The following is a 26,020-nucleotide window of genomic DNA, read 5'->3' as shown; positions in this document are numbered from 1 at the left end:
TTTTCAAAGTGTGACGTTTAGTCCATTAATTTCATAGAAATCATAACACTCAAGGTTTTATGAATCCTGCAAAGTTTAAATGACTGCTAATGTAATCGTTTAGATAAATTTAAATGGCAGTAATGTTGTAAACGTCCTTTCATGCCGAAACTTGAATTGAAATTTGAATGCAAACATAACCGCAATAATACATCATCAATTGTACTATTTTATTTACTATATTTACCTGAAACTGTGCATAAATCTTGGTCCACCGTCAAGTACGGAACAAAAAAAGGATGCATAATTTCATAATTCTATCACCCTACTACATGACGAAATGTTGTAACAAGAATGTATAACACACAGTAAAGGCAATAATATTTGCTCCACCCTATGCAGCTACGAACATGCAACTAGAAACCTGAAACTTTCAGGAAAAGAAATCTATTTTTCACACCACCCTTCTCCGTTGTGACAGCAACAATTTGTTATGCATGTTATAAAATGCTGTTGCCAATAAAAACAATAATACTGATTAGTGTTTACCAGTTCAATAAAAAAACAACTGATTCGACATACACAAAATGTTAAAAAGATTAAGATAAATACAGAAATTATTGCATGGTTTACGTGAAAAAAACCAATGGACATTTATAATTCAGACTGCATAGAATATTAGAAGTTGAATTATTTGTTTTCTGCTGACAACAAAGTTGATACATTAAGTAAAGTTTTGTAAATATAACGTTTTTCCAGAATACCCTGCTTTGTTAGTTTTTAGCAAAAGAACATAATATATCAGAGACAATTTAATAAAGACGTGTTGCAACTTGCAAGCAATCTGAAAAACTTATATCTGGTATGCAAGTCCAGCTGATGAAATGTTGTCACCGCCACCAGCAGTCTGATAAACGTCGGTACATACAAGGTTAGGGGAAATGCAAATGAGAACCATTTCCCCGTCACCATAATCCTCCTCCCAACATGACACGGGTCGCTTTGGATCAAATGGGACCCTACTTGCCGCTTTTGCATCCGATGTCGTTGAAAATGATTCATCAAGCAAGACTTTGGACTTTGCAATATCAACAAACTTTGTACCACAAATATGCCGATTCGCTGTCAGTGAAGCGTGAGCCGCCGCTGACATTGTATTTTTCCATGCAGATGATTGTTTTGTCATGATAGCTTGAAATGCTAGTGTGTGAATGTGCAAGCGTGACACCTTGTTATGGGCTTTGTGAAGCAACTGATAAACCTGACGCATTTGGTCTAGCACAGTCGCAACACGGGGGTACGTCTCAGATATCATTGTTATGTTGTTGAATTTTAGAAAGCTTAATAAATTAGGAAGTTCCTGTTCGTTCATTCCAACTGAGTCCGAATATGGCAGCACATACTCCATCAAATCAGAAACAAGCGATTCCTCAACAAATGAAGCAAACTCGAAATGAACCAAAGTTTTTCGGGATGCTGCGTCAATCAGCAAGTTTTGCAACACGTCAAATCTTGCCTGCCTCTCACCCGATCTGAAACAATAATTCTTTAAATTACAAAAGTGTAAATAACACTAGTTCTGAACAAACAATGAAACACCAAGAATAGGAAGGTTGACAAAACCGCAAAAATGAAATCTAAAGATGGTTTTTTACAAATAACAAAGAACTAAAATCTATGGAAACAACTTCAGTATATACAGTATAGTGTAAAGATGGAAGTTGATTATCTTTGTAAGTTACCGAAATGGGAAATTGTCCAGCATTTGCAATCCTCCTACAACTAAAAGAGAAGGTTTGAAATCTTTATAAGCTTCCATAAATGGCTCAAGTGTTTGAATAGTTGGGTTAAAATGGTCAGAGTGTACAATGTAGCGATTGGCTCGAGGTGAAGTGTGTTGCTCCCATTTTTCCCCAGTCTTGTATTCCATAATTAAATGAATATCACTGTGATCAACATCCGAGCCCACCATTTTAACACCTGGCTTAAGCAGTTTCTTGAAGTGAGGTCCAGACTGAACCGCAAGCAAAACGTCTGCCCCTTCCATGGCAAATCGATTTGCCATTACAGGTGCATTGCCTCCCATGGCTGTTCTAAAACCTTTTAAAGACCTCGCTGTATCAACCATATTATCAAACAGGGTGGTATTACCAATGAACCTCTCGGCGGCTGCTCCATACTGAAAAAAGTATAAGAAGCCTTTGGCCAATTCTTTCTCATTTTGTATAGTATTATAATGTTCGGGTTCACAAGGAGGCTTAATTGACATTGCATCTAGCAAATCAATGGCATCCACAAATACATCCATGCAGCCACCAAATCCTACAGCAACTCGAGTTGAAGCATCGACTTCAACCTGTTAAAACAACAAACAACACCAAATAAGAGATTATTAATTATATTGTATGAAACATGCAATGCATTGCACAAAATATTTATATTTCGAAAAACCTCATTTGACTAGAAGAATTTTTAAGCATTTTTCTGAACAAATTGTTTTATTTCTAGTACAGTACATGCAAAATGTTAAATCCTACTTTTTTTTCGGCCTTCTGCAAAGACTGCAAAATGTTAGGAATTTCATGATTTAGATCTTGGTGTCCACCCTTTCGTTGCATAAGAATTGCAATGAACACGGCAAGTACAGAGACAATTCCTCCTACTTTTGCAAAGGAATTGGCCATATTGTCTGCCTAATCAATACAGCAAAGGCCACCCTACGTCAAAACAGCTGCATATAACAGATTTATATTAAGTTGAACAACAATTGTATAAACATTTAAATTTTCGAACGGTATGTCATATAATATGGTGATCAGTAGGCTATATACATATACAAGCTATGTCAGAAAAGTTCCAGGAGTGGTGTCACAAAAGAACTATTTAAAACCCAAACTACAAGCTATCTCCTTCAAAGTAATCTCCTGGAGTCTAGTGCACTATCCCATTCATCTCTGTCACGTTTGCATGCACTCCTGGAAGAATTCTTCCGGGATTCTCCATTGTTCTGTCGTCACAGCCTTTTTAATGCCGTAAACATCTTTAAAGCATGTTCCCTTAATGATCCCCTTGGGCTTGGGGAAGAGGAAAAAATCACATGGAGCCAGGTTGCGTGGGTAGGGAGGTTGCTCCGGCACAGTGATGTTTTTCTGTGCAAGGAACTCTCAGATACTAAGGGCAGGTGCGTTGTCATGGAGAAGCACGTCCATGAGTTGTCTTGCCACAACTCTCGCTCTTCTCGCGCACTGAACGATTCAAACACTGCAGTGTCTCTTTCCAGACATGCTGGTTGACCATCTCGCCTTGTTCAAGAACTTGCAGTGGACGATGCCTCTCACATCGAAGAATGTGATTAACAAGAGCGGTGCTATAGGACAACTAGACCTTGGGGTCTAGTGAAGAAGTAGCGTAGTTATTTTCGGTAGGCAAACACCTGTGGTTGCCGGTGAAGAGTTGTAAATCGAACTCTTCCTGGGTCGAATATAACATCAACCAGATTACCTGAGTTGTCATATAACTTTTTAAGAACTTCCTCAACGCTGAATTATCACTTGGCCATTACAGTGTAGTGGCTTGGGAGCCACATCCAATACCATTATATGAATTGTGGAAACATATGCGTCATTTAGTTACTGAAACATTGTTCATGATAAAACTGCAACTAGCATTTCTGCAAGCTGCAATCTGGCTGCAGTTGCAACTTGATAAACCTGCAATCGTGATGTAATATTTGGAAACTTGCCCTAAATAACTTTATGTGAAAACGCCGTTTAGTACGTTACCAGGTGATTTCATAACATCCTAGTTTTAACTGAATGTAATTCCCATTGCCAACGCTTTGCTTTTATCGTTCACACATTCTGAAATGTTCGTGTATATTGTGTTGAATATTTCCGTTCACATCGCTCCGCTTTATAAACTCGAACTGATACGCGAGTAAAACCGCAGACAGAGAGATACTGAATCGTACGAACGTATTACGTTAGTCGTGTTAAAATGTAATTCGTTAGACTTGTTTTAATTGGTGAATGCTAAGTTTGTGATTGTGTAATATTAATCGGAACCTGTACAGTTCCTACAATAAAGGATTGTTTCTGATAAACTGTATCTGATTAATCGTAAGAGCTTTCGGCTAGTAACCGTAGTAACACGTTAAGGTTAGAGAATTCTAACCGCACGCAACCACGGAGTCAGATCATTAATTCGGCAGGTAAATTAAGTCCGAATAACATAAGTTAAGACAAGCAGCAGTGCCTCCGCAACAGCATTATAATTTTATTTTATGTAGGCTAGACAAAACCCATGAACAAATCTTTTGATATCCATACGCACTATGGTGTTGTAAAGAAACAAACAATGATCTCAACCAGTCAATGCCGCACTAAAGCTCAAAAATACGAGTGGGTCGCCACTAACGCACAATAACAGACAATCAGTAGCATGTGACAACTTGACAAATACAATTTCTACAATATGCCAAAAGCACGTACTGTAGGAAAACGTGTATTATGATGTTTACCTCAAACAGATACTTTCGTAAATTGAACTTTCAGATTTAATATTTCAGCAGTTTACTTTACTGCGCAATGGTTGGGGCATCGGTTGTAAAAGTTTCTTAGAAACAAAACTTCGGATAAAACGTAATGAATAAAAAACAGTTTATTTCTGCATAAAACTGCCACAATTTTTTTTAAATTTTTCTACATTTGATGTAAAATAGAGTAGTAAAACTTCATATTGTTTTTGGTATAGTGATATTCTTTATCCTCGGACTGAGGAAAGCCTTTGCACGACGCATTGGTTTTCCGTCCTGTATGATCCGCCAATTTCGGTTCCTTGAAAACAAAAGTTGTGGGCAAATTGGTCATAACTACTCATTAGCTGCCTGCTGAGTGTGCTGTTGTTTTTTAAGTGTGTCAATATGGATTGCCTATGCCTACGTTTTTCAATCTTTAGTTCTTTGTGTATTTCACCGGCAGCCGGTTACCGAACTTGGAAAAAGCTACTTGGGTAAACGGCTAGCCGGTTACGCAATTGGTATCTATTTTCTTCGGTAAACGGCGGCCGGTGGAGTAGACACATCTACTGACGCCGTTTATCGAAGTAGGAAAACAGGAATACGTTGAACGGCAATTACGCTAGTCAGTGAATTGAAATGTATGCTAGTTTCAACATAGAACCACATACTAATTTTTCCGAACTGTAAGTTAACCTAAAGCTAATCACCTCTGAGCCAAACCCTTACTTCTCTTAATTAAATTACTAAGCTAGCCTGCGAATTCAAATATACACTATTTTTCAACTAAAAATCAAATTTTTTGCAAATCTAAATTATTTTAAAACTAATCCCCTCCGACCCAAACTTTTACTTCTCATGACTAATTTAAATCAAATTTGAATAAAAAAATAACATAAAATAACAGCAAAAGTCAAACCTGAGACCTATAGCATACAAGCCCCAATGTTTATCACTACGCCACCGCAATGCCTTATTCTTACCATATAAAACGAGAGTCATAAACCCATCAGCAAACTTCTGCCAGTCACCTTATTGTGATTCGGCAACTTTGGTGAACGGACGCCGGTGAAATAGTCACTTTGTTTGAAATCGGGTAAATCACGTGTCTGTTTTTATCCAACTGAGGGGAAGGGCTCCGATATGACCTCAACCAGACTGCAATGTATAACATGAGCACAACTGAAATTTTTTTCTAAAACGACATTGCACACCAGGGAAAACTGGTGTCTCCAAAAAAACAGGGAAACACTGATTTTTTCCCTGATTTCTATAGTGTAGGTTTGCATCTTGCCTGCACAAACGACAAATGTTTTCTGATAAATTAAATATGTGTTATTGTATTGTGTACTAAGGCTCTAATCGTACTCAAATCATAATCATTATAATCGTAGTTTTGTATGGTAACATATTTCCTCTCAATAACTGTCTTGGAAAATATGAATAACTTAAGTTTTCTTTTACAACTCATGAAATAATCAACAGCTACAATTCGAGATTAACTAGTAGTTTGAAAAAGGCCATCGGAATTTTTCTCACCATGTTCGATAACTGAACAATTCTACCCTTCCCGTTTTCCTTGTACAATATTTATGTGTTCATTGCTGGTGTGAATTTTATTTCGTCACTTCCCTTTAAAAGGTGCCCCGAGTGTGTCACCTTGGCAACTGATGACGTGTACCTAATTGCTCAGTTTTTGTTCGCAGTGGTGCTGAGGCCAGTTGATTAATGTTACGGCTGGAGAAGCTTTTATTCAAAAACCGTTCTTTTTTGTTCGTCTGTGGTTTTGGCCGTCTTTTGAGATGCCTTTTGTGTGTAAGAAATAGATCAACCCCTTTTTTACAGATCGGTTTGTTATAGCAAAAAAAAACAGTCAAATTTAGGAATGCCTGAGAAATAGTGATGATATAGACTTAGGTGCTTTACGGTCCGCCTAGCCGGTCTAACCTACGACCGGCAGATTTTATAAAACTCAGAAGACAAGTAATCTGGTCACTGGTGCATTTGATCAGTTCATTATGCTCGTCTGTTGCTTTCACAGCATCTACATTTGCAATGGTTATAGCCAGTAAGGATTCACAAACAAAAAACTGTGATTTCTGAAAAGAGTTGAAGACACAAAATCGTTTATGGCCCAAAAAAAATTAGCTACTGATCATGCACACAGTGTTCATGTCTTAATCTTTGGCAAAGATACAAGGAATAATTTATTGTATTATGGGGCGATAAATGATTGGGTGCCATAGGCTGAACCCATCCCTGGCTTCTTTATCCTTTTTTTATTCCTTCCAAAAAAATGGGAAAACATCAGCAGACGTTTGACAACAACATCAAATTTTGTTTGAATTTTTTTGAGTGTATTGTAGTAGGATAAATGTTGTATAATTGTTGTGTAGTCTAGGACAAATTTGATTAGTTGCATCAAAAGATTTTTTCACTGAACAACTTTCAGGGTTCAGGCTCTTTCTCACAATGGGCACAGTTTCTTTACTAATCCAACAGAGGGCTTTCTACTGTTTCCTGTATCCTTAAAACAAAAGTTTTTAGTCTAATTTTCACTGAACACTTGTTTTTCATCAGCTGATCTTAATAAGAATTACAACCAAAGAGATGCTACAACTAAAAAGATGCTCAGTTGCATACATTTCTAGAGATGCTAATTTCATAAGTAGGATTGCCGTAAATATTTCTGTACTTATCATCGCTATCATAACAGATGGGGTGATACAGCAAGTTTTTAATCACAATATATAGATGTGCTTGACATATTTTCGATCCCCTCCCTTTCCTAATATTGGAATAAAGCATTTGAGGTCTTAAGTTTGTCTTATAATTATCTACTAAAGATAAGTTTACAAATTAAGTGGCAGATCACTCCATAACATCGAGTTACTGCCTTTACTCCCACATGATTTCATTGAAAATCCGCCACAGTTTCCGGTCAAAAATGTTTCTAGTTTCTAATAATCTAGCTTCAATTTTTCTAGCAAAAATATCCACTCAAATCAATTTTTCTTGCCTTAACTGTAACTTAAAAGTAAAAAGCATCATTTTCTGAAACAGCTAAATAGTATACAATTTATCATCCTTGTACAGTAGGAAAAGCTGAGCACTTCACCTCAATGCACTAAATTTATTTTGCTAAATGCAATCAGCCAAATGATAACAAAGTTACTTTCTGCATTTCATTGCAATTATTGTGCTACTGGTTTGGCATATATGTTATTATGTTTTCATCTGTTTATAAAAGTGGTTGAATGGATGATATTAGCAGATGAAAATTTTGATTTCATATCAAAGAATTGAAGCAATTTTGTAATTACAGCCAGATCTCTCGATAACGGGAATCCCCAGTATCTGACACAAAACTGCAGAAAACAAATTTCTTCCCATGCATTTTACCCCTTTAATTCGGAAACTTCCCTGTCTGACACCAACACGGAAGTTTTGAAACAGATGTGCAAATCAGTAGAAAAAAAAAGATAAACCGGATTGCGAAGTGCGGATCGAAAAAGATTGGTTGTAACTTGTAAATGCAAGTTTTTTGTGCGTTTGTCAGAGATGATGAAAACAATAGCAAATTATCTGCTGGTATGCACAATGAAAGCTGCAGTCTCACTCTTAAGACTTCTTCATTATGCTTGAGTGTCGTTTCCATTGTTTGTTTACATTCCTGACATTCCTTATGAAAAATTTTGCCCTAATATTGTTTGAACTCTGATTATCCGGATATCTCACTAAACTGACATTTTTTGATGAAACAAAATGGTTCGGATTAACGAGGTCTGACTGTGTTACCTACCTATACCTGTAGGCTTTTTAGGTTTTTAATAATATTTTTTTTTCAGGTCGGTTATTACATATATATGCTCATTGCTCAGCTTAATGGCCAAGTGGTTAAAACGTTCACCTGTCATTCGTTACATCCATGTTCAAAATGCATGCTGTAGAGATTTTGATTGCACATTGCATATCTATTTAATAGCAAATAAACAATAACTCTATTATGACACATAATAGTATGTATCTATATACATGTGTGTTGGTGAGTTATTCTTTGGAATGTGTATCTGTGATAAATATATTGACTTTGACTAAATAGATCAAATTATTTTAATAGCAAATAAAGGTTTGGTACTAGTACTAGTGTTGGTATAGTTGGTATAATTTAGAAATTAATATTAAAATGGACTTGGAATTTAAAAAGTATCGCTCACCACTTGTGTCTCGTTATGCTTCCAAAGAAATGTCTTTCAACTTTAGTGACTTTAAAAAGTGTTCAACATGGAGAAAATTATGGACGATTCTAGCAAAGGCAGAGCAACAACTAGGCTTGGAAATAAGCAGCAAACAGATTGAAGATATGGAGCAGCACATTGAATTGAACGAGGATGACTTCAGAGTCGCTTCGGAGGAAGAAAAGATTCGTCGACATGATGTGATGGCGCATGTGCATGCCTTTGGAGTGAGATGCCCCAGTGCTGCACCTATCATACATTTAGGTGCCACTTCCTGCTATGTTGGAGATAATACTGATCTGATTGTAATGCGAGACGCCATGGATATCATATTGCCGAAATTTGCCCGCTGTATTCATAGGCTAAGCAATTTTGCCGAGCAGTATCAAAGCTTGCCCACTCTTGGATTTACCCACTTTCAACCGGCTCAGATTACAACAGTTGGTAAAAGGGCCTGTTTATGGATTCAGGATCTTTTGACAGATTTCCAAAATGCTGTAAGAATTCGAAATAATCTTCGTTTTCGTGGCACACAAGGTGCAACAGGTACCCAAGCTAGCTTTTTAGCTTTATTTGATGGAAATGCTGGCAAAGTGAAAGAACTTAACAAACTTGTGACAGAAATGGCTGGTTTTTCAAAATGTTACATTATCACTGGGCAGACATATCCACGAAAAGTGGATTCTGACATTTTATCTGTATTGTCAAGCTTAGGTAGTTCTATACACAAAATCTGCACTGATATTAGGTTACTTGCTAATATGAAAGAGATAGAAGAACCATTTGAAAAGAGTCAAATAGGCTCCAGTGCAATGGCATACAAACGGAATCCAATGAGAAGTGAGAGGTGTTGCTCATTGGCTCGCCATTTGATTACGCTTTCTTTTAATCCGTTACAGACTGCTGCAGTGCAGTGGTTTGAAAGAACGTTAGACGACAGTGCCAACCGACGAATTTGTATTCCTGAGGCGTTTTTAACAGCTGATATTATCCTAAACACATTGCAGAACATTTCTGAAGGTTTGGTTGTTTACCCAAAGGTGATTGAACGTCACATTAAGCAAGAACTGCCTTTCATGGCCACAGAAAATGTTATAATGGCAATGGTAAAATCTGGAGGGGATAGGCAAGAAGTTCATGAACACATTCGAGTGCTTTCTCAAGAAGCAGCGGCAGTGGTCAAACAAGAAGGGGGTGAAAATGACCTTGTTGACAGGATAATGGGAGACTCATATTTCACACCCATCCACGGTCAAATGCAATGTTTAATGGACCCTAGTTCTTTTATTGGTCGGGCATCACAGCAAGTGACAGAGTTTCTTGAAGAAGAAATAAAACCAGTGCTTTTAAAGTATGAAGACTTCCTTCAAGAAGTAGCGGCTCTTAATGTGTAGCTAACTAGCTTTCAGTGTTAACAAAGTCAGGAACTTGCCTGTTGTAATTCTGTCCATAAAGCCAGGAAACTGATTGAATGATGGATTAGTTTACTGTGCTAAAATTACTGAAAGCTTAATATTATGCTGAACTGTAGATGTGTAACTGAGATGTTTTGGCTTAAAGTCTGCGGAACAGACAGAGTATCTGACAAGAACATACCAGTTATACCATACATAATGTTGATTACTGGAAGTCCATATGAATTATGTGATGTCTCTTGCCACATTGTTTTGTTTTTTTGATGGGCTAAATCAGTGCAAATGAAAAAGTATGTTTTGAGACAATGTTGACAATGTTCTTTGTTTCCTATGTCTGTGTTTGATCACTGCCTTCCTATGTAATACTTAGCACAACGCTTTATGCCAGAAAAGTGCATGCTTCATTCATTTCTGACAAATTACCTTTTGCAGGTGTTTGTTTGTAAATAAATTTGTGAAATAATTGTGCAAGCAACCTTTGAAAGTGCAAAGACTTTTTGTCTGATAAAGCAAACATGCCAAAACTGAGATTTGCTGTTGTCTGTTCCAGCAACATGAACAGAAGCATGGAAGCCCACCGGTTTTTAAGGTTAGTGAAGTCACAGCACTGTATTTTTTTTGTATATCACCTTTGAAAAATTTACAGTAGGTGTAATCCTTTTTGTTTTGTATGGAAAGCAGTGAAAAACTGATCGTTACAAATTTTACAGCAAGAAAAACTTTAACGTTCAATCATTTGGAACTGGAAACCAAGTAAAGCTTCCTGGACCTGCTGCCGACAAACCCAATGTTTTCAGTTTCGACTGGAAATATTCCGACATTCTTGAACAACTGAAAAAGAAAGACATAAACCTGTATCCTTTCTTCTTTAATTTCATTTTTTCTTGCAGGATATGAGCATAGGATGGACATTGGCATTAGGAAAATATCAATGTTTTTCAGCTACTGTTTGGTTGGGGTTTAGTTTAACATTGGTTGTGATTTAGCTGTCCTTTTCAAGCAGTCCTGTTTGTGAGTTGTTGCAGATTATGAAATGGAAATTGTCCTATAGCTATTTACTGCCACCTGGATAAAGGTTCACTAAGCACTGCACTACAAATTTTTACGCAATTATGCAGATGGATATTTTGACAAATGCAGATGTTGGATGACAACTGCTTTCTGACCCAGAATGTATGTTATTTAATGGGTGTCTATCAACAGTGTTGTAATAACTCAAGTCATTATTTTCTGTGACTTGACTTGACTCGAGGCAGTTGTTTAAAGGGACTCAATTTGACTCAAGTCACGTTGGTAAATATTGGAGCCTTAGGTAACAAAAACAAGTATTTTTATAAAAATTTGTACTTCAGTTTTCTGGAAAAAGTAAAAACAAACTAAATTTGATACAATCTTGATGAATGGTGACCTACTTAGCTGCACACGCAGTGTGACGTCAGCTAACGTTTGAAGTTTGCGTCATTGACTGTAGTCAAGTAAAGCATTTTGGTTACAACACTGGTTACCTTCTTGGTGTAAATGACCGTAGCTGTAGTGTTATTGCATTTCGATTTATGTGAAGGAGTATTCAGTTTTGAGTTAAATTATCTCGTTGCTAGATTTCTCTTCAAGGAAGTGGCAAGATGAACTGTCAAACAACGTCACTATTCATACCATATCCCACTCTATCAGTAATGTTTGGCGTTATTATCATGTTATGGCAAGCAGAAGCATATGCGCGTTGCCGCACGGTGTTTGTTGGACCTGCCTATAAACAAAGTGTCCTGCCTAGGTAAAATTACACGCACGCGTTTGTCGTGCTGGGGTGCGAAACAATACGCTTTATTTCTGTCGTTTGTCAGAAGCCAACGTCGGAAATCTTGCAACATAAAAAAACATTTATTATTGCTTTAAAAATTTTTTATTTAAAACTATTTATTTATTCTTTGCAATATTTATTACATTTTTTCTTGAGAATTGTCCACAATTAACTGCGTAAGGCAGTAAATGTGACACAGCTTTGTCTCGAGTCATATGATGACAGTTGTGACATCAAAGAATACTAAACAGCGATGTTTTGGCTACTGGGAGTGTTCCAGTGTAGCGTGTAATGGTAGGCTTAGTTGGAATACGTCCCGGTAATGTTTGATTTGGCCGAAAACGTTCCAATTTTTATACAGGGCATTAGCAATAGCAGAGAGAATCAAAACTACTAACTCCAGCTTTAGGCGGCTACTGCTCAGTAAAAGATAATGGTTTAGTGATAACTAACAACCAATGAGTGCCCATGTAACGTTATTGCTTTGTCTTCGTCTATGGTTAAGCATGTATGTTGCGGCTTAAAAATATGGTAAACTTATGTGCTGGTCACTTGGAAGTTTGCAACTCTTTGATCCAGGCTGTTTTATCCATACTTAGCAGTGGAATGCCTTTCAGGTTTAACCTTTTCCTAGTCAATTGAGAGGTGAAAAGCGCCAAACTATTTTTTATGTAGGCTGCCGTAATTTTCCAGAAAAAAACATGCGTCTGAAGCTACTTTACACAGCTACTTTTTTGATGTAAACGTTACAACATAGCAACTTTAGTGAAATCTTAAATAGCTAAAGCCGATTTTTTGCATAGCCATTCTAGCCTAACCGCCTACATGATATCCTCACCGGGAAATAGTGATTTTTTTTAAAATGTAAGATGTCACCTCACAAAGCTTTACCTGTGAAAATACGCGCCATTGCCTAAGTTCATCAAATTTACAGTTTAAAAAAATTTATAAAAACAGGGCGGTGCAATGTAGTAAAATGCAGAAACTTGATTCTTATTTGTATTGTAATTAGTTTACCATGTTTAGATTTTAACACACTTTATTTTTTTGTAGGAGGCAGCATTGAAACTTTTCGTCTCCAACCAACAGTGATCATCGTAGTTCAACGCCAGTACATATTGCTGCATTCAGAGCTATAAATAATACCAGCCTTGGCATGGTAGGATCATTTCCAAACCTGTTTTTGGTTTGGTAGTACAAGCTAGCTGGGTTGAAAAGCAAAATGCTTCTTTATCGTTGTTGGCTTAGTTTGTTTTAACAAATGCCAATATGTGTAGCAATGACAGGGTATTTTCGCAAAGTTTCGAATAGCTTTGTACGCATAAATCATTACAAAAAATATGGTCTACATCAAGAAAAATCGTCACCAGTCATTGGTAATTGTTACCCCCATTAACTTTTGGAACAGTTTGGAGGTTACACTAGGTTGTATTGAACGAGAGTCAACATATAGCCTTGTGACGTCACACCAGACGCCACACACTAGGTTGTTGGCACTATAACTCGTAGCAAGAGAGAAGAAAAGAATGGTTTGCTCTCGTCGTCAACAACCAACTCCTGTTTACAGTTTTAGGGTGTGACTTTAATTGCACAACCGTAAGCTGCATTTTCAGCCTGTTGCAGCTTGCCGGTATTCAATTATATCAGCAAAACTTTGGGCTAGGACGCTACCATGTGGACAGTGATTGATAGATTGTTTCACGATGATTGCCAGTGTTCTTGCTGGAATGTCTGTGGAAGACGGCTTGTCAAGGCATGTATTTATAACAAGATTTCACAAAATATTTTAGACGTTGCAGGTGACGGTGTACGTCGCTCGATGTCTTCTAATTCAGATGTTGACAGTTCTGTCACGTGACAGACTGGCTAGTCTAGCACCAATGGAAGACAACACAAAGGATACTTGTCGTCAAAATGGTACATGGTTTTATTTTAGAAGCTTGTAGTTAAGCTCAATAAAGTCACAAGAAATGGCAATTTGAGGTTTGAAAAGGTGCAACGTCGTAGCTTGGTATTCTAAAATCCCATCCTTCACTTTGTTTTAGAAGTAAAAATTTACCTTTTCAAAAAATTGGCGGTAGGGCTACATTATTTGCGTGAAAAGAGCGACATCTAGCGGTGATAATTTTCTAGAATAAGTACCGCTAGGTAGTTTCACAGACCCAGGCTTAATAAGATTTACATAAATAACCTTTTTTCGAAAATTAACAATGCGATGCTTATGATTGAAACTTAACGAGTCGGGCTTTCGCCATCGGGTCCAAAAATGGAACCGGATGCTGTAATTTGGAAAGACTGTGTAAGACGTAGGCTCCCAACCTTTTTGCTTTGTCGTATTTCGTTAGCGCATTTTTCGTACCCCTGTACTTCGCAAATAAAATCAATAAGTCAAAAAAGTAAACTTTGTAGCCCCCATTCGGGAGCCTGTAGTTTAAGTTAAGCACTTAATTGTCATGGAAGCATCATCTAGATTTACTTAGCAATCTTTTGCCTCACACAATCCAAGTAATCATGGCCTATTTTTCAGGGTCGAAGCATTGCTGCAATGTTCCTGGACAAGCTGTTCCATGTCTGTTGAACTTTATTTTGTAGCGATTGAATTTTTGAATGCAGAGGAAGTCTTCAAAAGTTGCATTGTTTCGTGCCATTTCTTCCCGTCGATTGTTGTAAATAGTACGTTTCGTCAATAGCTATATTTCGTAGAATGCCATTGCGTTCACCGTCGTTAACGAATTCAGCAGCAGGTACGAATAAATACTTCGAAGGCAAAATATATGCTTTATCATTCACTTGAATGTAAACAACCAATTTTTTTTAAAAATGGCAAAGTTGTGAAAGTTTTGCAGGATGGGTCACGTACAGCCTTTCTGGTGGTTTTGTAGGCATTTGGTTAGCCGCTAGGTGGGGCTACTCACCGAGCGCTTTACTTCCACCTGTTATTTCTGAAATACTAGACTAACTAGAGGCTTAGGAAATTTTTCTGATTTCCCGATTTTTTCAGGACAAAGAGTTTTGTAAAAAATATTTAACTATACAACATCAAGAGTAGCCCAAGACTGCTTGTGGGTTGTGTGTGTTTTAATATTTGCAAAACAATTTCCTTAACTAAGCATTGTAGCTATACTCAAAACGGCGTTCTTAATATGCTGGATCGAAACCGACGCATCAAGGATCGGCCGCAAAGATTCCAGGACTCAGATCAGAGATTCGATATTGTCATCTCTCTTGAAGAACGTGTATACGACCAGATAATGGAAGGTAAGAAGATGACGACGTCTTCGTTTAAAGCCGGTACGGTTTCTCGTATCAATTGTTTTCTGTTTGTTTTAGACTTCAACACCAAAGAAGCGGAACTCATGGAACCGGTTCACGTTATTAATTTTGATATTCCCGATAATCACGAAGAAGCAACGATTGGTGCTTTTGTCATTTGCGAGCTGGCCAAATTGGTGATTTGCTTTGACAGACTACGTTGTTTTGATATAAGTTACTGTAGCTTCGATGATACGTTTTTTCGGTTTCGTTGATCGCTTCCATCTTAATCCCCAGGTTGAAGAGTCGGATGATTTGGACAATGAAATAGACGAACTTTTGCAAGAGTTTGAGGACAAAACAAAAAGGCGAATCATACATTCTGTTCAGTTTTATTGAGCCATTGTCTTCTGTGGTTCGACATATTGCAAACCGGCTGACCGATATGGTCATAATAACATTTCTTGCGGAGCAGCATCTGAAACTTTTGTATCTTATTCTTCTTTTTGTAGCAGTAAGTTAAAATTGCGTATGTGGATTTTACAATGGGACTTCCGACAAATCTACATACAAGCATGGATCCTTAACCTTTCCCAATATCCTAATAGGGTTATCATTTTGAAATATTTATCATCTATTTTAATTTGCAGTGGTTTGGTCCAACGTGGATCTTTTGTCAAAGTAGTCGAAAATTCGGTCCTAGATTTTAGGCCTGCATAATATAAAATAAAACGGTTATTTGTGCTTTCCACACGTCCAGATTTCGCTAATTTTATATGTTTAGCAAATTAAGTTTCAACATACTGTTTTGTTGTGAGTTTGAAACACTTTATGTTGAATCTAATTTTGGGCGTCAGTTTTTGGAATAGGTTGTTTGTACTGTATTTCTGTCTTGGGCAGTTTCGTTGTATAATCGTGAAAATGACTGCACCACACATTTATTTGCAGTTATAATTTTGTCTTGAATTTTAGTTGTTTTATGCGTTTCTTTTTAATACTGCTCATAAAAAATGGTATACGTGTAACTTGTTCACGTACTTTCGTTTTGTTCTGTGGTTAGAAGGTTGATCGTGATTTAAAATGATCATTTTTCGAGACCAATAACGTGAAAATTTACGATACTTATAGGAAAGAAAACAGCTGGCTATGGTATCTTCATCTAGAAAAAAACTTAAAGTGCTACACTTTTTCGCTTAACACAGAAAGATTAGAAGTCGACTTTAAATACCACAAAGTTGCAAACAAAACAACTAGCGCAGGGAACATAATTTATTAACAATGTACGAGAACTAACATATATGTACAACATAACAACAACATATTGAGCCTATATACTTCATGAACATACATTTCCTTGATTAGAGTAGAAAACAGACGTAAATTTTAAAATCAAAGTTGTGCAAATATTTATAACGGCTCGTACAGAAGTAGATGCAAGGAAAAAGGACACGAAATTAAGACCTTATACAGACAAGACAAGCAAACAATAATAGGTGCAAAGGCATTGTTCAAGATAGCAGGTTGTGGAGATCGTAGACGTTGCGAAAAGAAAGGTGCAAAAAATAGCAATGACTGATTGGATAACAGTGGAAACAGTAAAAAATAAGTAATAACGGGCGTGGAATAGGTAGATTGACTATACACAACTTTTAACAAAAACGATAAACCGTTTTCGCAAGCTTTTTTATTATGGGTTGGATTCAATTGCTTAATGAAAAGTGCTTAGGCGATTGAAAACCTGGCTAAGAAATAGCCTACTATGACGCAAGTTCGTCTGAACTACGATGGCGTTTGTCATGTGAATGCAGACCATCTGGAAAAAACAGATATCAAACAGATGGCTATAGAATTTGCATCTCGAACTGAAATACGTCGAAATTTGTTTGGAAACTTTGACTGATTACAATTTGCTTTTTCTCATGTAGTATTTGTATGCTTTCGTCAGTAACTTAGTAGAGCGTAATTTGCTTTTTTCAATAAAATTAACTGTTTAGAATTTACAATCATGCATTAAATTGTTTTTAAAGCATAGGCCTATGTATGGTGAAAAGGTCATTGCACAAGGCATTATAACCTATTTCTTATCTTTTTCTCAGAGTTCATGGTTTTATGTGCTGTTAATTGAATACTTAATTTTGGTCATAGTTCATTGCCTACTGTATACCTTACTAATGTGTGACGACTGTGTCAGCTATGTGCAACCGAAATGCCTTACTGAACAACAGTTTTATATCGATTTTAAACGATACTTTGTCGTAATTAACCTGTTACACATGGCCAAGGTTAACATAGTTTTTATGAAAAAAAATCAATCAACTGAATCCATGTGAGTGCTTGCTGCAGTTTGGGTTCGCCAGTAGAAAAAGCAGATCAGCATGTAGTTTAACGATAATTTTTCTCTATTTTAGCCAGCACCGGCTATAGTTTTCTGGACGAATAGTTTCTGTTTGTGGAAATTAAAACGTGGTTTTATTTTAGGGTATTTTTACTACTTTGCATACTTACCAAGGAAACCTTTTTACTAGGCGCGAAACCCTTAGTCATTCCGCGTATGACTCACAGGCCGCACAAACCCTTAGCTGTTTCGCGTATGGCTCACAGGCCGCAATTGGATATAGTGGATCTATATTGCCAAATGCTTCATTGCGCCTGCGAATGCAAACAACTTATTCCCACGGGCCATGGGTACTCGGGCCATGGGTATAAGTGGGTATAATTTGTTTTTTAAAATCGTAGAAGATTTGCCTGTGTAAAGTATTTTGAGAATAGGTCTCCGTGTTTCATTTGTAGTCTGGTTCGTTTCGTTTTTTTTTTGGCTCTGGCGTAGGTTGTTGATGGGTGTTCACCTCGAACGGTGTTGAAACTTTCTTATTTTTCTGACGTTTTTTATCTGCTCCAGACGATTAAACTAAATCCCAAACTGTATGTTAAAGCGATAAATCTATAGATATCTTACACAACACACTACAAAGCTACAAGACTTCCGTCATCTCGACAGTCACTCAGTCAGACAGTTTGCCTACCGGTGCGGTATGACGAAGGTCGTGGGCAGAATAGGCTTAGTACCACGAGTAGGCTGGTTTAATGTGTTGATAGTGCGACGCCGTGATTAATAGGATTTCTCAGGAGCGCAGAAGTAAAGGAAGTCCCGAAAACAATGTGCTATAGGCTAACCTTGTTATAGCAAAACATAACAAGACATAGGCCCATGCGCTACAGGCCTGTATGCAGATATGTCTGTATGTTCTATAGTGCAGTAGTGGGAAGTGTGGCACCTGCACGCTGAAATTCTTTATATTCACGTCGATATTATAATAGATGATAAAACTGATTACTTTGAGTCCCAGTTTGTAATAAATAAACAAAGAATTGAGGTTTCAGAGCACGCCATTTCACCAAAATTTACGTCTTTGCACGCACAAGTTTTAGTCAAAAACTGCCTTACTTTTCAGTCGGCCTGTGTTCACAAACTAGGTTATCAACGAAAGAAAAAAGCAGAAAAGTCTGGAAGCTTAAAACGTACGAAGTGTTAACTAAGCTAACACAATGGAAGGTTAGCATGGCCAGTCGGCCATCTTACCTAATTTAGCATAAAAGTTCACAGATGCTTAACAACATACCAATAAAAACAAAGACATGATGGTTATGTTAAAAACAAGCATGAGATGTTAATGTAGCCATAGTGGAAAATATGGCACCTGCACACAGGAGATTCATAACGTGTGTACACTTGACTTATTTATCTTACAGACTGCAGAATATGGCAGGAGCACACCCGAGATTTTTTGGCCGAAACAGTAGAAAACATACTGGGAGAATCTCTCTAAAAAAAGGAGAAATTAATTTTTTCTCCATTTTCTATTGTAAAAGGCTTTACCGTGCCTACCACAACCACCGGCCTGGCTTGGGCCACAAGTTGCAGTGGACACCAGAATTTTACTTCTCCACCCACGAGATCTTGGCAAAAAATGCCATACTCTGCAGTCCAGCTTATCTTCACACCAATTTATAGGCTAATAAACAAAGAATTGAGACTTTAGGGCACACCATTGCATGAAAGTTTGCAGTTCGTGTCTTTGGACGCTTGTTTTTTTTTTCGAAAATTGTCATGCTTTTCAGTTAAGAGTATGGTAAAAAGAACAACCTGAGTGATACAATAGTGCCTTTTAAATATGATTATAATTGGTGACTGTGACTGCAAGTTGAAGCATAAAATTAAAAACGTCAATGGCCACAAAAAATAAATAATACGTATACTATACAACAAGGAGCTCCCGGTTTATCAAATGTACAAACATATTAGTAATTTTTAGAGACTACAAAAAAACAATCAGGTATTTACTTATCTGACGCGCTTAAAGAAAACTTTCGAATAAGGTTATATATACGTTGCTGTTATGATACCAAATTCGTTTGTTTTTCATGGTAATTTTTCTCATAATTGTATATTGTAGACGAGTATATATTAAAGTAATGTAAAAGAGTGTTTATAAACTGGTGAATTGTGTAAATACAAAAATGGATGACTCTGGAGTTGTTTGCAATGATAATCAACAGTTTGTTGATGCAGAAGATGTTGAGATGGAAGAAGACAGTGACAGTGAAAGCAGTATGTCTGGAGAAGAAGAAGAAGATAAGAAGAAGAAGAGTTCAAAGGTTTACCTGCCCAATCAGCCACTGGAGAAGGGAGAGCATTTGGTCCACGATGAGTCATCTTATGTTTTATACCATCAAGCACAAACTGGCTCGCCTTGCCTGAGCTTTGACATAATTCCCGATGATCTCAAAGAAAATAGACAAGACTTTCCGCTCACAGCGTACATAGCAGCTGGAACTCAAGCTGAACAAGGTCGACCGAATCACCTTATTGTGATGAAGATGTCTAACTTACATGGGACCAAAAAGCAAACGGACAGCAGTGACTTGGAAAGCGAGGATAGCGATGATGAGGATGAAAAATCAAAACCGGAATTACTCACAGCAATGGTTATTCATCATGGTGGGGTGAATCGAATCCGATGCACAAAAATGGGTGATACACATTTAGCAGCCACATTTTCAGACAGACGTTCTGTGCATATATGGGATTTGAGTAAGCAGTTGTCAGCTGTTGAAAACACAGGCCTTTTGGCAGACTTTGTTGCTGATCGTAAAAAGAAAGCTGTTCTCCCACTTTTCACTTTTGCAGGTCACATGGATGAGGGTTTTGCTTTGGATTGGTCTGGCACCGTACCAGGCCAACTTTTGAGTGGTGACTGCAAAAACAACATCCATTTATGGAAAGCAAAAGAAGGAGGGACTTGGCATGTCGATCAGCGACCATTTCAAGGTCATACAGGCTCGGTGGAAGATATCCAGTGGTCACCAAATGAACGTAGTGTTTTTGCTTCTTGCTCAGTAGACCAAACAGTTCGAATTTGGGATGTGCGAGCGAGCCCAGCCAGAGCCTGCATGCTTACAACTAAAGCGCATGATGCGGACGTCAACGTAATGAACTGGAACAGGAATGATCCTTTCATTGTAACTGGAGGTGACGATGGTCTTATAAAGGTGTGGGATCTTCGTCAGTTCGACAAAGGCATTTCAATCGCCAAATTCAAGCATCACACTGCCCCGATAACATCTGTAGAGTGGCATAAAACCGACAGAAGTGTTTTTGCAGCATCAGGTGCTGACGATCAGCTTACACAGTGGGACCTCGCTGTAGAGACTGATGATAACGGCTCCACTCAGTCACTATCGTCAATTCCACCCCAGCTTTTGTTCATACACCAAGGACAGAAAGATATCAAAGAACTTCATTGGCATTCTCAAATACCAGGCCTTATAATTAGTACAGCCTTAGATGGGTTTAATGTATTTCGTACAATCAGTGTGTGAATTGCTCTAAAAGTAAGGTTTTATTTGAATTTCCTTTTATTAAACCTTAAACCCTTGTGCCATGTCAGTTGGATTATATTGGCTATCTGTTTAATTGATCCATTTTTGTTGCAACAAAAAACTCATTTGCTTCACACAATTTTTATTGCGATTTAATCATACAACGCCTTTACTTACCTTAAACTTTCCAGTTGCTATGTTAAAAAGGTTGTCAAGATGGTGCTTTTTAAATATTTTGCAGACGATAGACTTACCATAGGTACTGGTAGTGAACTAGTTGCTGTATATAGTGTAGTTGTTTTTGTTGTAAAATGGCTGATGAATTATCTGCACGCTTGGCTCGAAGACAGAATATAATAGAAGGAGACGAACCGGCTCCTGCCGAGAATTTGGAACCCAAGTGCAATGAGAGGAAGGAAGATGATAAAAGCACAACTGACGCGGCTGGTGGTGAATTAGCTGATAAACTAATGAGGTTTGTTGAGCGTTAACTAATTCAGTAAAATGTGGTCTTTAAGCTTGTATTTGTATATTGTGATTTATGAAGGACTTGGCAGCATTTGGTCACCTAAAATATGGTCGTAAATCAGCAAAAATCATTAAATGAAAATAGAATTTTTGTGATATTTCAACTTTAAAGCTTGTTTACTGTTCCAGGCAAGGCAATATAAATGAAGGAAAGGAGGCTACAGCAAATCCATCTGCTCAACATTTCAATCCTTACACAGAATTTAAGGAGTTTTCAAGAAAACAAATCAAAGATCTGGAAAAAAAATTTAAAGGGTGGGTTTTTAAGTTCTATTGAAAACGAATTGGTCCAATTGAAATCTTGAAAGGGCTATTGGCTATTGTTTTTTTCGAGAAATTTCAGGTTAAGAAGATATGCTGTGTGCATGTTTACATGATGTGTGGTGTACAGGTGAAGTTAATTTTGAAGTTATGATTCAGATTAAAGTTTGATTTACACATTCCAAACACACTCCTAAACGCATATTTAAGTTATTGCACACCCTTGATGAACCATTCTGTATAGCTTAGGCTTATGTATAGAAAAAGCATACATGACTTATGCTTATGCATGTTAGTTTGCTGAAAGTTGAAAACCCAATTTATGTCAAAACAAACAAAGTAGGCCTGATGTGACTCTAACGCAAAAATTTTCTGTGTATTATTTTGGATGTAGCCACCTAATAGAATCAATACATAAAAGCTTAGAGCAATAACCTCATAGCTGTAGCGTATTACATAGCTGTAGCGTATTACATAGCTGTAGCAGCTAGTCAAACAAGGAAATACTTGAAGAGCAAACAGTGATGTCGACAACTCAGTCACAGCACTTCCTGTTTCAATTACTTGTTGCGTATTCCCTGATTTGATTTCATATACGTACAAATTGCTTGATTCACATTTCTCATTACCTCATAAGTCTAATAAAACAGTGAAAATTCAACCATGGCAGTTGTGCACAGCTGTAAGCATTTAGATTTTGCAATACGACCGGTTAGCCCTGACGCCGTGAAATTAATGTCAAAGCTACAATATTAATACAACCACCAATCATTATTTCTCACTTAGCTTCGATGAAGACAGGGATCATTTTATAAATTTATTGGAGCTGAAACGAGCGATGGAAAAACTTGGTGAACCTCAAACACATCTCGGACTCAAGGCCATGATCAAGGAGGTTGATGAAGATTTGGATAACCAAATAAGTTTTCGTGAGGTAGTGAACTTTTGTGTTCAACTTAGCACCATTTATTTGGAGATAAAAATATCAATTTTTTAAAATGTGAAGAGAAACTTTTTAAAACCTTCCTGTTAAAGAATTAGTGTTAAGTCAAGTCACAAACAATTTAATGCCCTATTTAAAGCACATTGTCTTGCTAACCTTGACTATCAACCGCTGCGATTATGCACATAAGTGATCAACACTGGGTAAAGCAATTGATAAGTGCTTGGGAGCAGTTATATAAATATCGTTTTCTTCAGATTGTGTTGTTTTGAGTTACACGAGCTCTAACGCTTGAAATGATTTCTGTAGTTTTTGCTGATTTTCCGCAAAGCAGCAGCTGGAGAACTTCAGATCGAAGGATTAAAGAAATTGGCTTCCGATATTAATGTGTCTGAAGAAGGTGTATCGGGAGCGAAAAACTTCTTTGAGGCAAAGGTATGTCATTGTAATAGTTCAAGATAATCGAAAAACTTGTTTATATTAAGTTTAATATAAAGACAAACAATGTGGTTATATTATAAAGTATGGCATTAACTCTAAGTTGGTTTCAATATTAACAATTTGTAACAATCCTGACAAATTCATTCTGTTGTTGATGATGCAGGTGAACCAACTCAGTGACTCGAATCGCTTCGAGCAGGAGATTAAGAAGGAGCAGGAGGATAGAAAGAAGCAGAATGAGGAGAAGAAACAACGTCAGGCTGCTTTCAAGGAAAAAGCAATGATGTTTCAGTAAAATGGTAAACTTACAACATCCAAGTATTTTTGGTGGCTGGTACTTTTAGAAAACTTTTCACCCTCATCTCGGAACTTTGAAATTATTCAGTCTTCCATTTTGAAACTTAGATATCTTTTACAGAAACTTGACCAGTTGTAAAATGTACATTTTTTATGTAACATACATTTGTAAATATTTTTCGCTACTAGGTTTATAACAGTGCACTGTATGCATTTTATTAATAACTAATTTCTCTTATATACGTAGCATTGTGTACTCCTATTTTTTTATTAGACAAGTTATTTAGTGTTTTTTATACAAGATATCCTATTAAAGGATATGGCACTGCAGTTTTTACAGTTTTGTATTATTCAAACTTACTCGTCAAAATTTTTACAAAAACTTACCCTACTTTTTTTAACATAATATTTAGTTTTCAAACCTTGACTGATGTGAGATTTTGACTTTGTGTAAACTTGGCCGCAATCATTTAAAAATGCTCTTTGAAACAAACTATGTTATTTTATCTTGCCGAAGCAAAAGACGAATAGAATTGAACAGTGAAATACGGAAATGTGGTATCATTGGCAAGACAACGTCATCAAGCTGGTTTCATTGACCGCTTCCGTCTGTTAATAACTGAATTATTTCGATGTCGTGTGTTAGCAGAACGTCAAAGTTAATGGCAACTGTACCAGGTTTATTTCAATTCATGAATGTGGCGATATTTTCTTTTAAGTATACACATTAAGTAGCTTACCAGCTTCATATCTGTTTGCATACATTAAAAATCGCTCATCTGTTTATCAGTAGACTTTCAACAAGTGTTTTTAGTCGCGTTTGTTGTTACTCGCATTTGTATTATAAAGCAGTAGTCGTTCGGTTCCACAGGTAGCCAGTCGCACACATTTTCTGTAATTTATGTAGAATTTTGGCACTTAACAATTTTTGGTTTATTTTCATTTTGTTTTTGCTGAAGCTTCTAAACTCCATATTTTGCATTTGTATGATTTTTTCATTTCATAGGTGTTTTCCTAACATCTGTAAATATTTGACCCTTACTTTTAATTTGTTGTCATGGGTCATTTTAGTCTATTCAAAACACTGCACATGACAATCACTGAGTTGCAGTATTCTCATCGACAACACTGTTTTCATCCCTTTCCTATTTAGAGCTACGTATCTAGAATATTTACATATTATCATAAAGAAGTTTTTATTCATAAACTGTACATTTCGAACAAAGGTAGCATGGCCTGGTGTTGTTTTTTGTGTGTCCCTGAAATTGCTGCCAGTTATATTTGGCCTGAATCTTTCATTAATCAGCCGCCACTTAGCTACCTGTCATAATTGCATGTGAAAAGCCATTATGTTTATATTTACTTCCGATGTTAGTGGAATTAAAGGTCACTTTGAACGACGAAAATACATAATTCTTCTACTATATTTCTTTCTGGCTTATTGCGGTTATTCTTTCTGTGCAAGCATGGAAAGCTTTCGTCGAAGACTAAAATCTTCCCTGCTTACGTACAAGCTAGTCAATTAGCAACTAGTTTAAACGGAGATAACGACTAAAGACCTCAAAGTTCCTAGTAGCGCGCCCGATGAGCAAGATAGAAAGAGGAACAATATCCCAATGAAATGTGGCATTGGGTGGTTTAGTTAACGGTTTACTGTGGGACATATTTAGTTCTGTTTAACTATAGCTTCTAGAAAAAACTTTTACCTGAAACTATGATAAACCAGTAAGTTTTGTGAAAACCCTGTCTACGAAATATAACCGCACTTTTTGGATCGTCACAGATGATACTGCCAGCGGCTTATAGCTAGATATAATTTCTACCAACTTATGAAGTTAGCCGTTAGTCTATTTACTTATGTAGTTTTTCGTCGTAGAACGGCTGGTAGCGAAATCGCTGCGTTCAGGCCAATACGTTGCTAGCGTGACTTCAGCCGTTATTTTATTTACCTATAGCCTACCAACTGTAAGTAATTTCCTCGGGGCTCTTATTTGGGGAATTACCTTCGTTTATGTGCGCAATTGAGCCAACACGCAAAACTTCACTTTCGCCCGTAGAAGCGAAATCGAAACTTGAAAGTACCGGTACTTCAGTCTTTCAGCAGCGGTGTCATTGCCAAACAAAAGCGATCACTGCACAATTGGTAGTTGGGCTACGATTGGGACCTTGTGCAGCAGCTGAATATTTACGACGGTGGTCGGACGATTCAACCCACGGACGATTCAACCCACGGACGATTTAACACAGGACCATTCAACCCAGGACGATTCAACCCACGGACGGTTCAACTCGCGGACGATTCAACCCGCGGACCATTCAACCCGCGGACGATTCAACCCACGGACGATTCAACCCGCGGACCATTCAACCCGCGGACGATTCAACCCGCGGACGATTCAACCCACGGACGATTCAACCCCGGACGATTCAACCCCGGACGATTCAACCCGCGGACGATTCAACCCACGGACG

General features: G+C 37.3%; 5 protein-coding genes and 1 long non-coding RNA gene across 6 annotated transcripts; 5 read left to right on the top strand and 1 right to left on the bottom strand.

Moving 5' to 3' along the window:
• Positions 1-188: 188 nt before the first annotated feature.
• Positions 189-3,910, bottom strand: LOC143450875 (ADP-dependent glucokinase-like). Its single transcript, XM_076951618.1, has 3 exons — positions 2,517-3,910; positions 1,722-2,335; positions 189-1,511 (listed from the first exon to the last, which is right to left on the bottom strand). Exons 1-3 carry the CDS (start codon positions 2,661-2,663, stop codon positions 833-835), a joined length of 1,440 nt encoding a protein of 479 aa, XP_076807733.1. The 5' UTR covers positions 2,664-3,910; the 3' UTR covers positions 189-832.
• A 954-nt stretch (positions 3,911-4,864) lies between these two features.
• On the top strand, positions 4,865-10,580 carry LOC143450873 (adenylosuccinate lyase-like). The gene has a single exon (XM_076951617.1). It carries the CDS (start codon positions 8,682-8,684, stop codon positions 10,125-10,127), a length of 1,446 nt encoding a protein of 481 aa, XP_076807732.1. The 5' UTR covers positions 4,865-8,681; the 3' UTR covers positions 10,128-10,580.
• LOC143450876 (RNA polymerase II subunit A C-terminal domain phosphatase SSU72-like) lies at positions 10,553-16,223 on the top strand. The gene is made up of 5 exons (XM_076951619.1): positions 10,553-10,737; positions 10,859-11,002; positions 15,065-15,204; positions 15,277-15,395; positions 15,496-16,223. The coding sequence occupies exons 1-5, from the start codon at positions 10,664-10,666 to the stop codon at positions 15,595-15,597; spliced, it is 579 nt and encodes a 192-aa protein (XP_076807734.1). The 5' UTR covers positions 10,553-10,663; the 3' UTR covers positions 15,598-16,223.
• On the top strand, positions 10,996-13,254 carry LOC143450877 (uncharacterized). Its single transcript, XR_013114787.1, has 3 exons — positions 10,996-11,321; positions 11,747-11,919; positions 13,000-13,254. It is a non-coding gene; the product is annotated as an uncharacterized LOC143450877 (long non-coding RNA).
• A 3,433-nt stretch (positions 16,224-19,656) lies between the features above and the next one.
• Positions 19,657-21,320, top strand: LOC143449249 (glutamate-rich WD repeat-containing protein 1-like). Its single transcript, XM_076949364.1, has one exon. It carries the CDS (start codon positions 19,717-19,719, stop codon positions 21,076-21,078), a length of 1,362 nt encoding a protein of 453 aa, XP_076805479.1. The 5' UTR covers positions 19,657-19,716; the 3' UTR covers positions 21,079-21,320.
• On the top strand, positions 21,283-24,974 carry LOC143449250 (EF-hand domain-containing protein D2-like). The gene is made up of 5 exons (XM_076949365.1): positions 21,283-21,553; positions 21,736-21,861; positions 22,654-22,801; positions 23,120-23,245; positions 23,415-24,974. The coding sequence occupies exons 1-5, from the start codon at positions 21,390-21,392 to the stop codon at positions 23,544-23,546; spliced, it is 696 nt and encodes a 231-aa protein (XP_076805480.1). The 5' UTR covers positions 21,283-21,389; the 3' UTR covers positions 23,547-24,974.
• The last annotated feature ends 1,046 nt before the right edge of the window (positions 24,975-26,020 follow it).

The sequence above is a fragment of the Clavelina lepadiformis genome, chromosome 3 (genome assembly GCF_947623445.1).
Source record: "Clavelina lepadiformis chromosome 3, kaClaLepa1.1, whole genome shotgun sequence".
NCBI classification, from domain to species: Eukaryota; Metazoa; Chordata; class Ascidiacea; order Aplousobranchia; family Clavelinidae; genus Clavelina; species Clavelina lepadiformis.
This window is presented reverse-complemented; position numbering and strand designations above follow the sequence as displayed.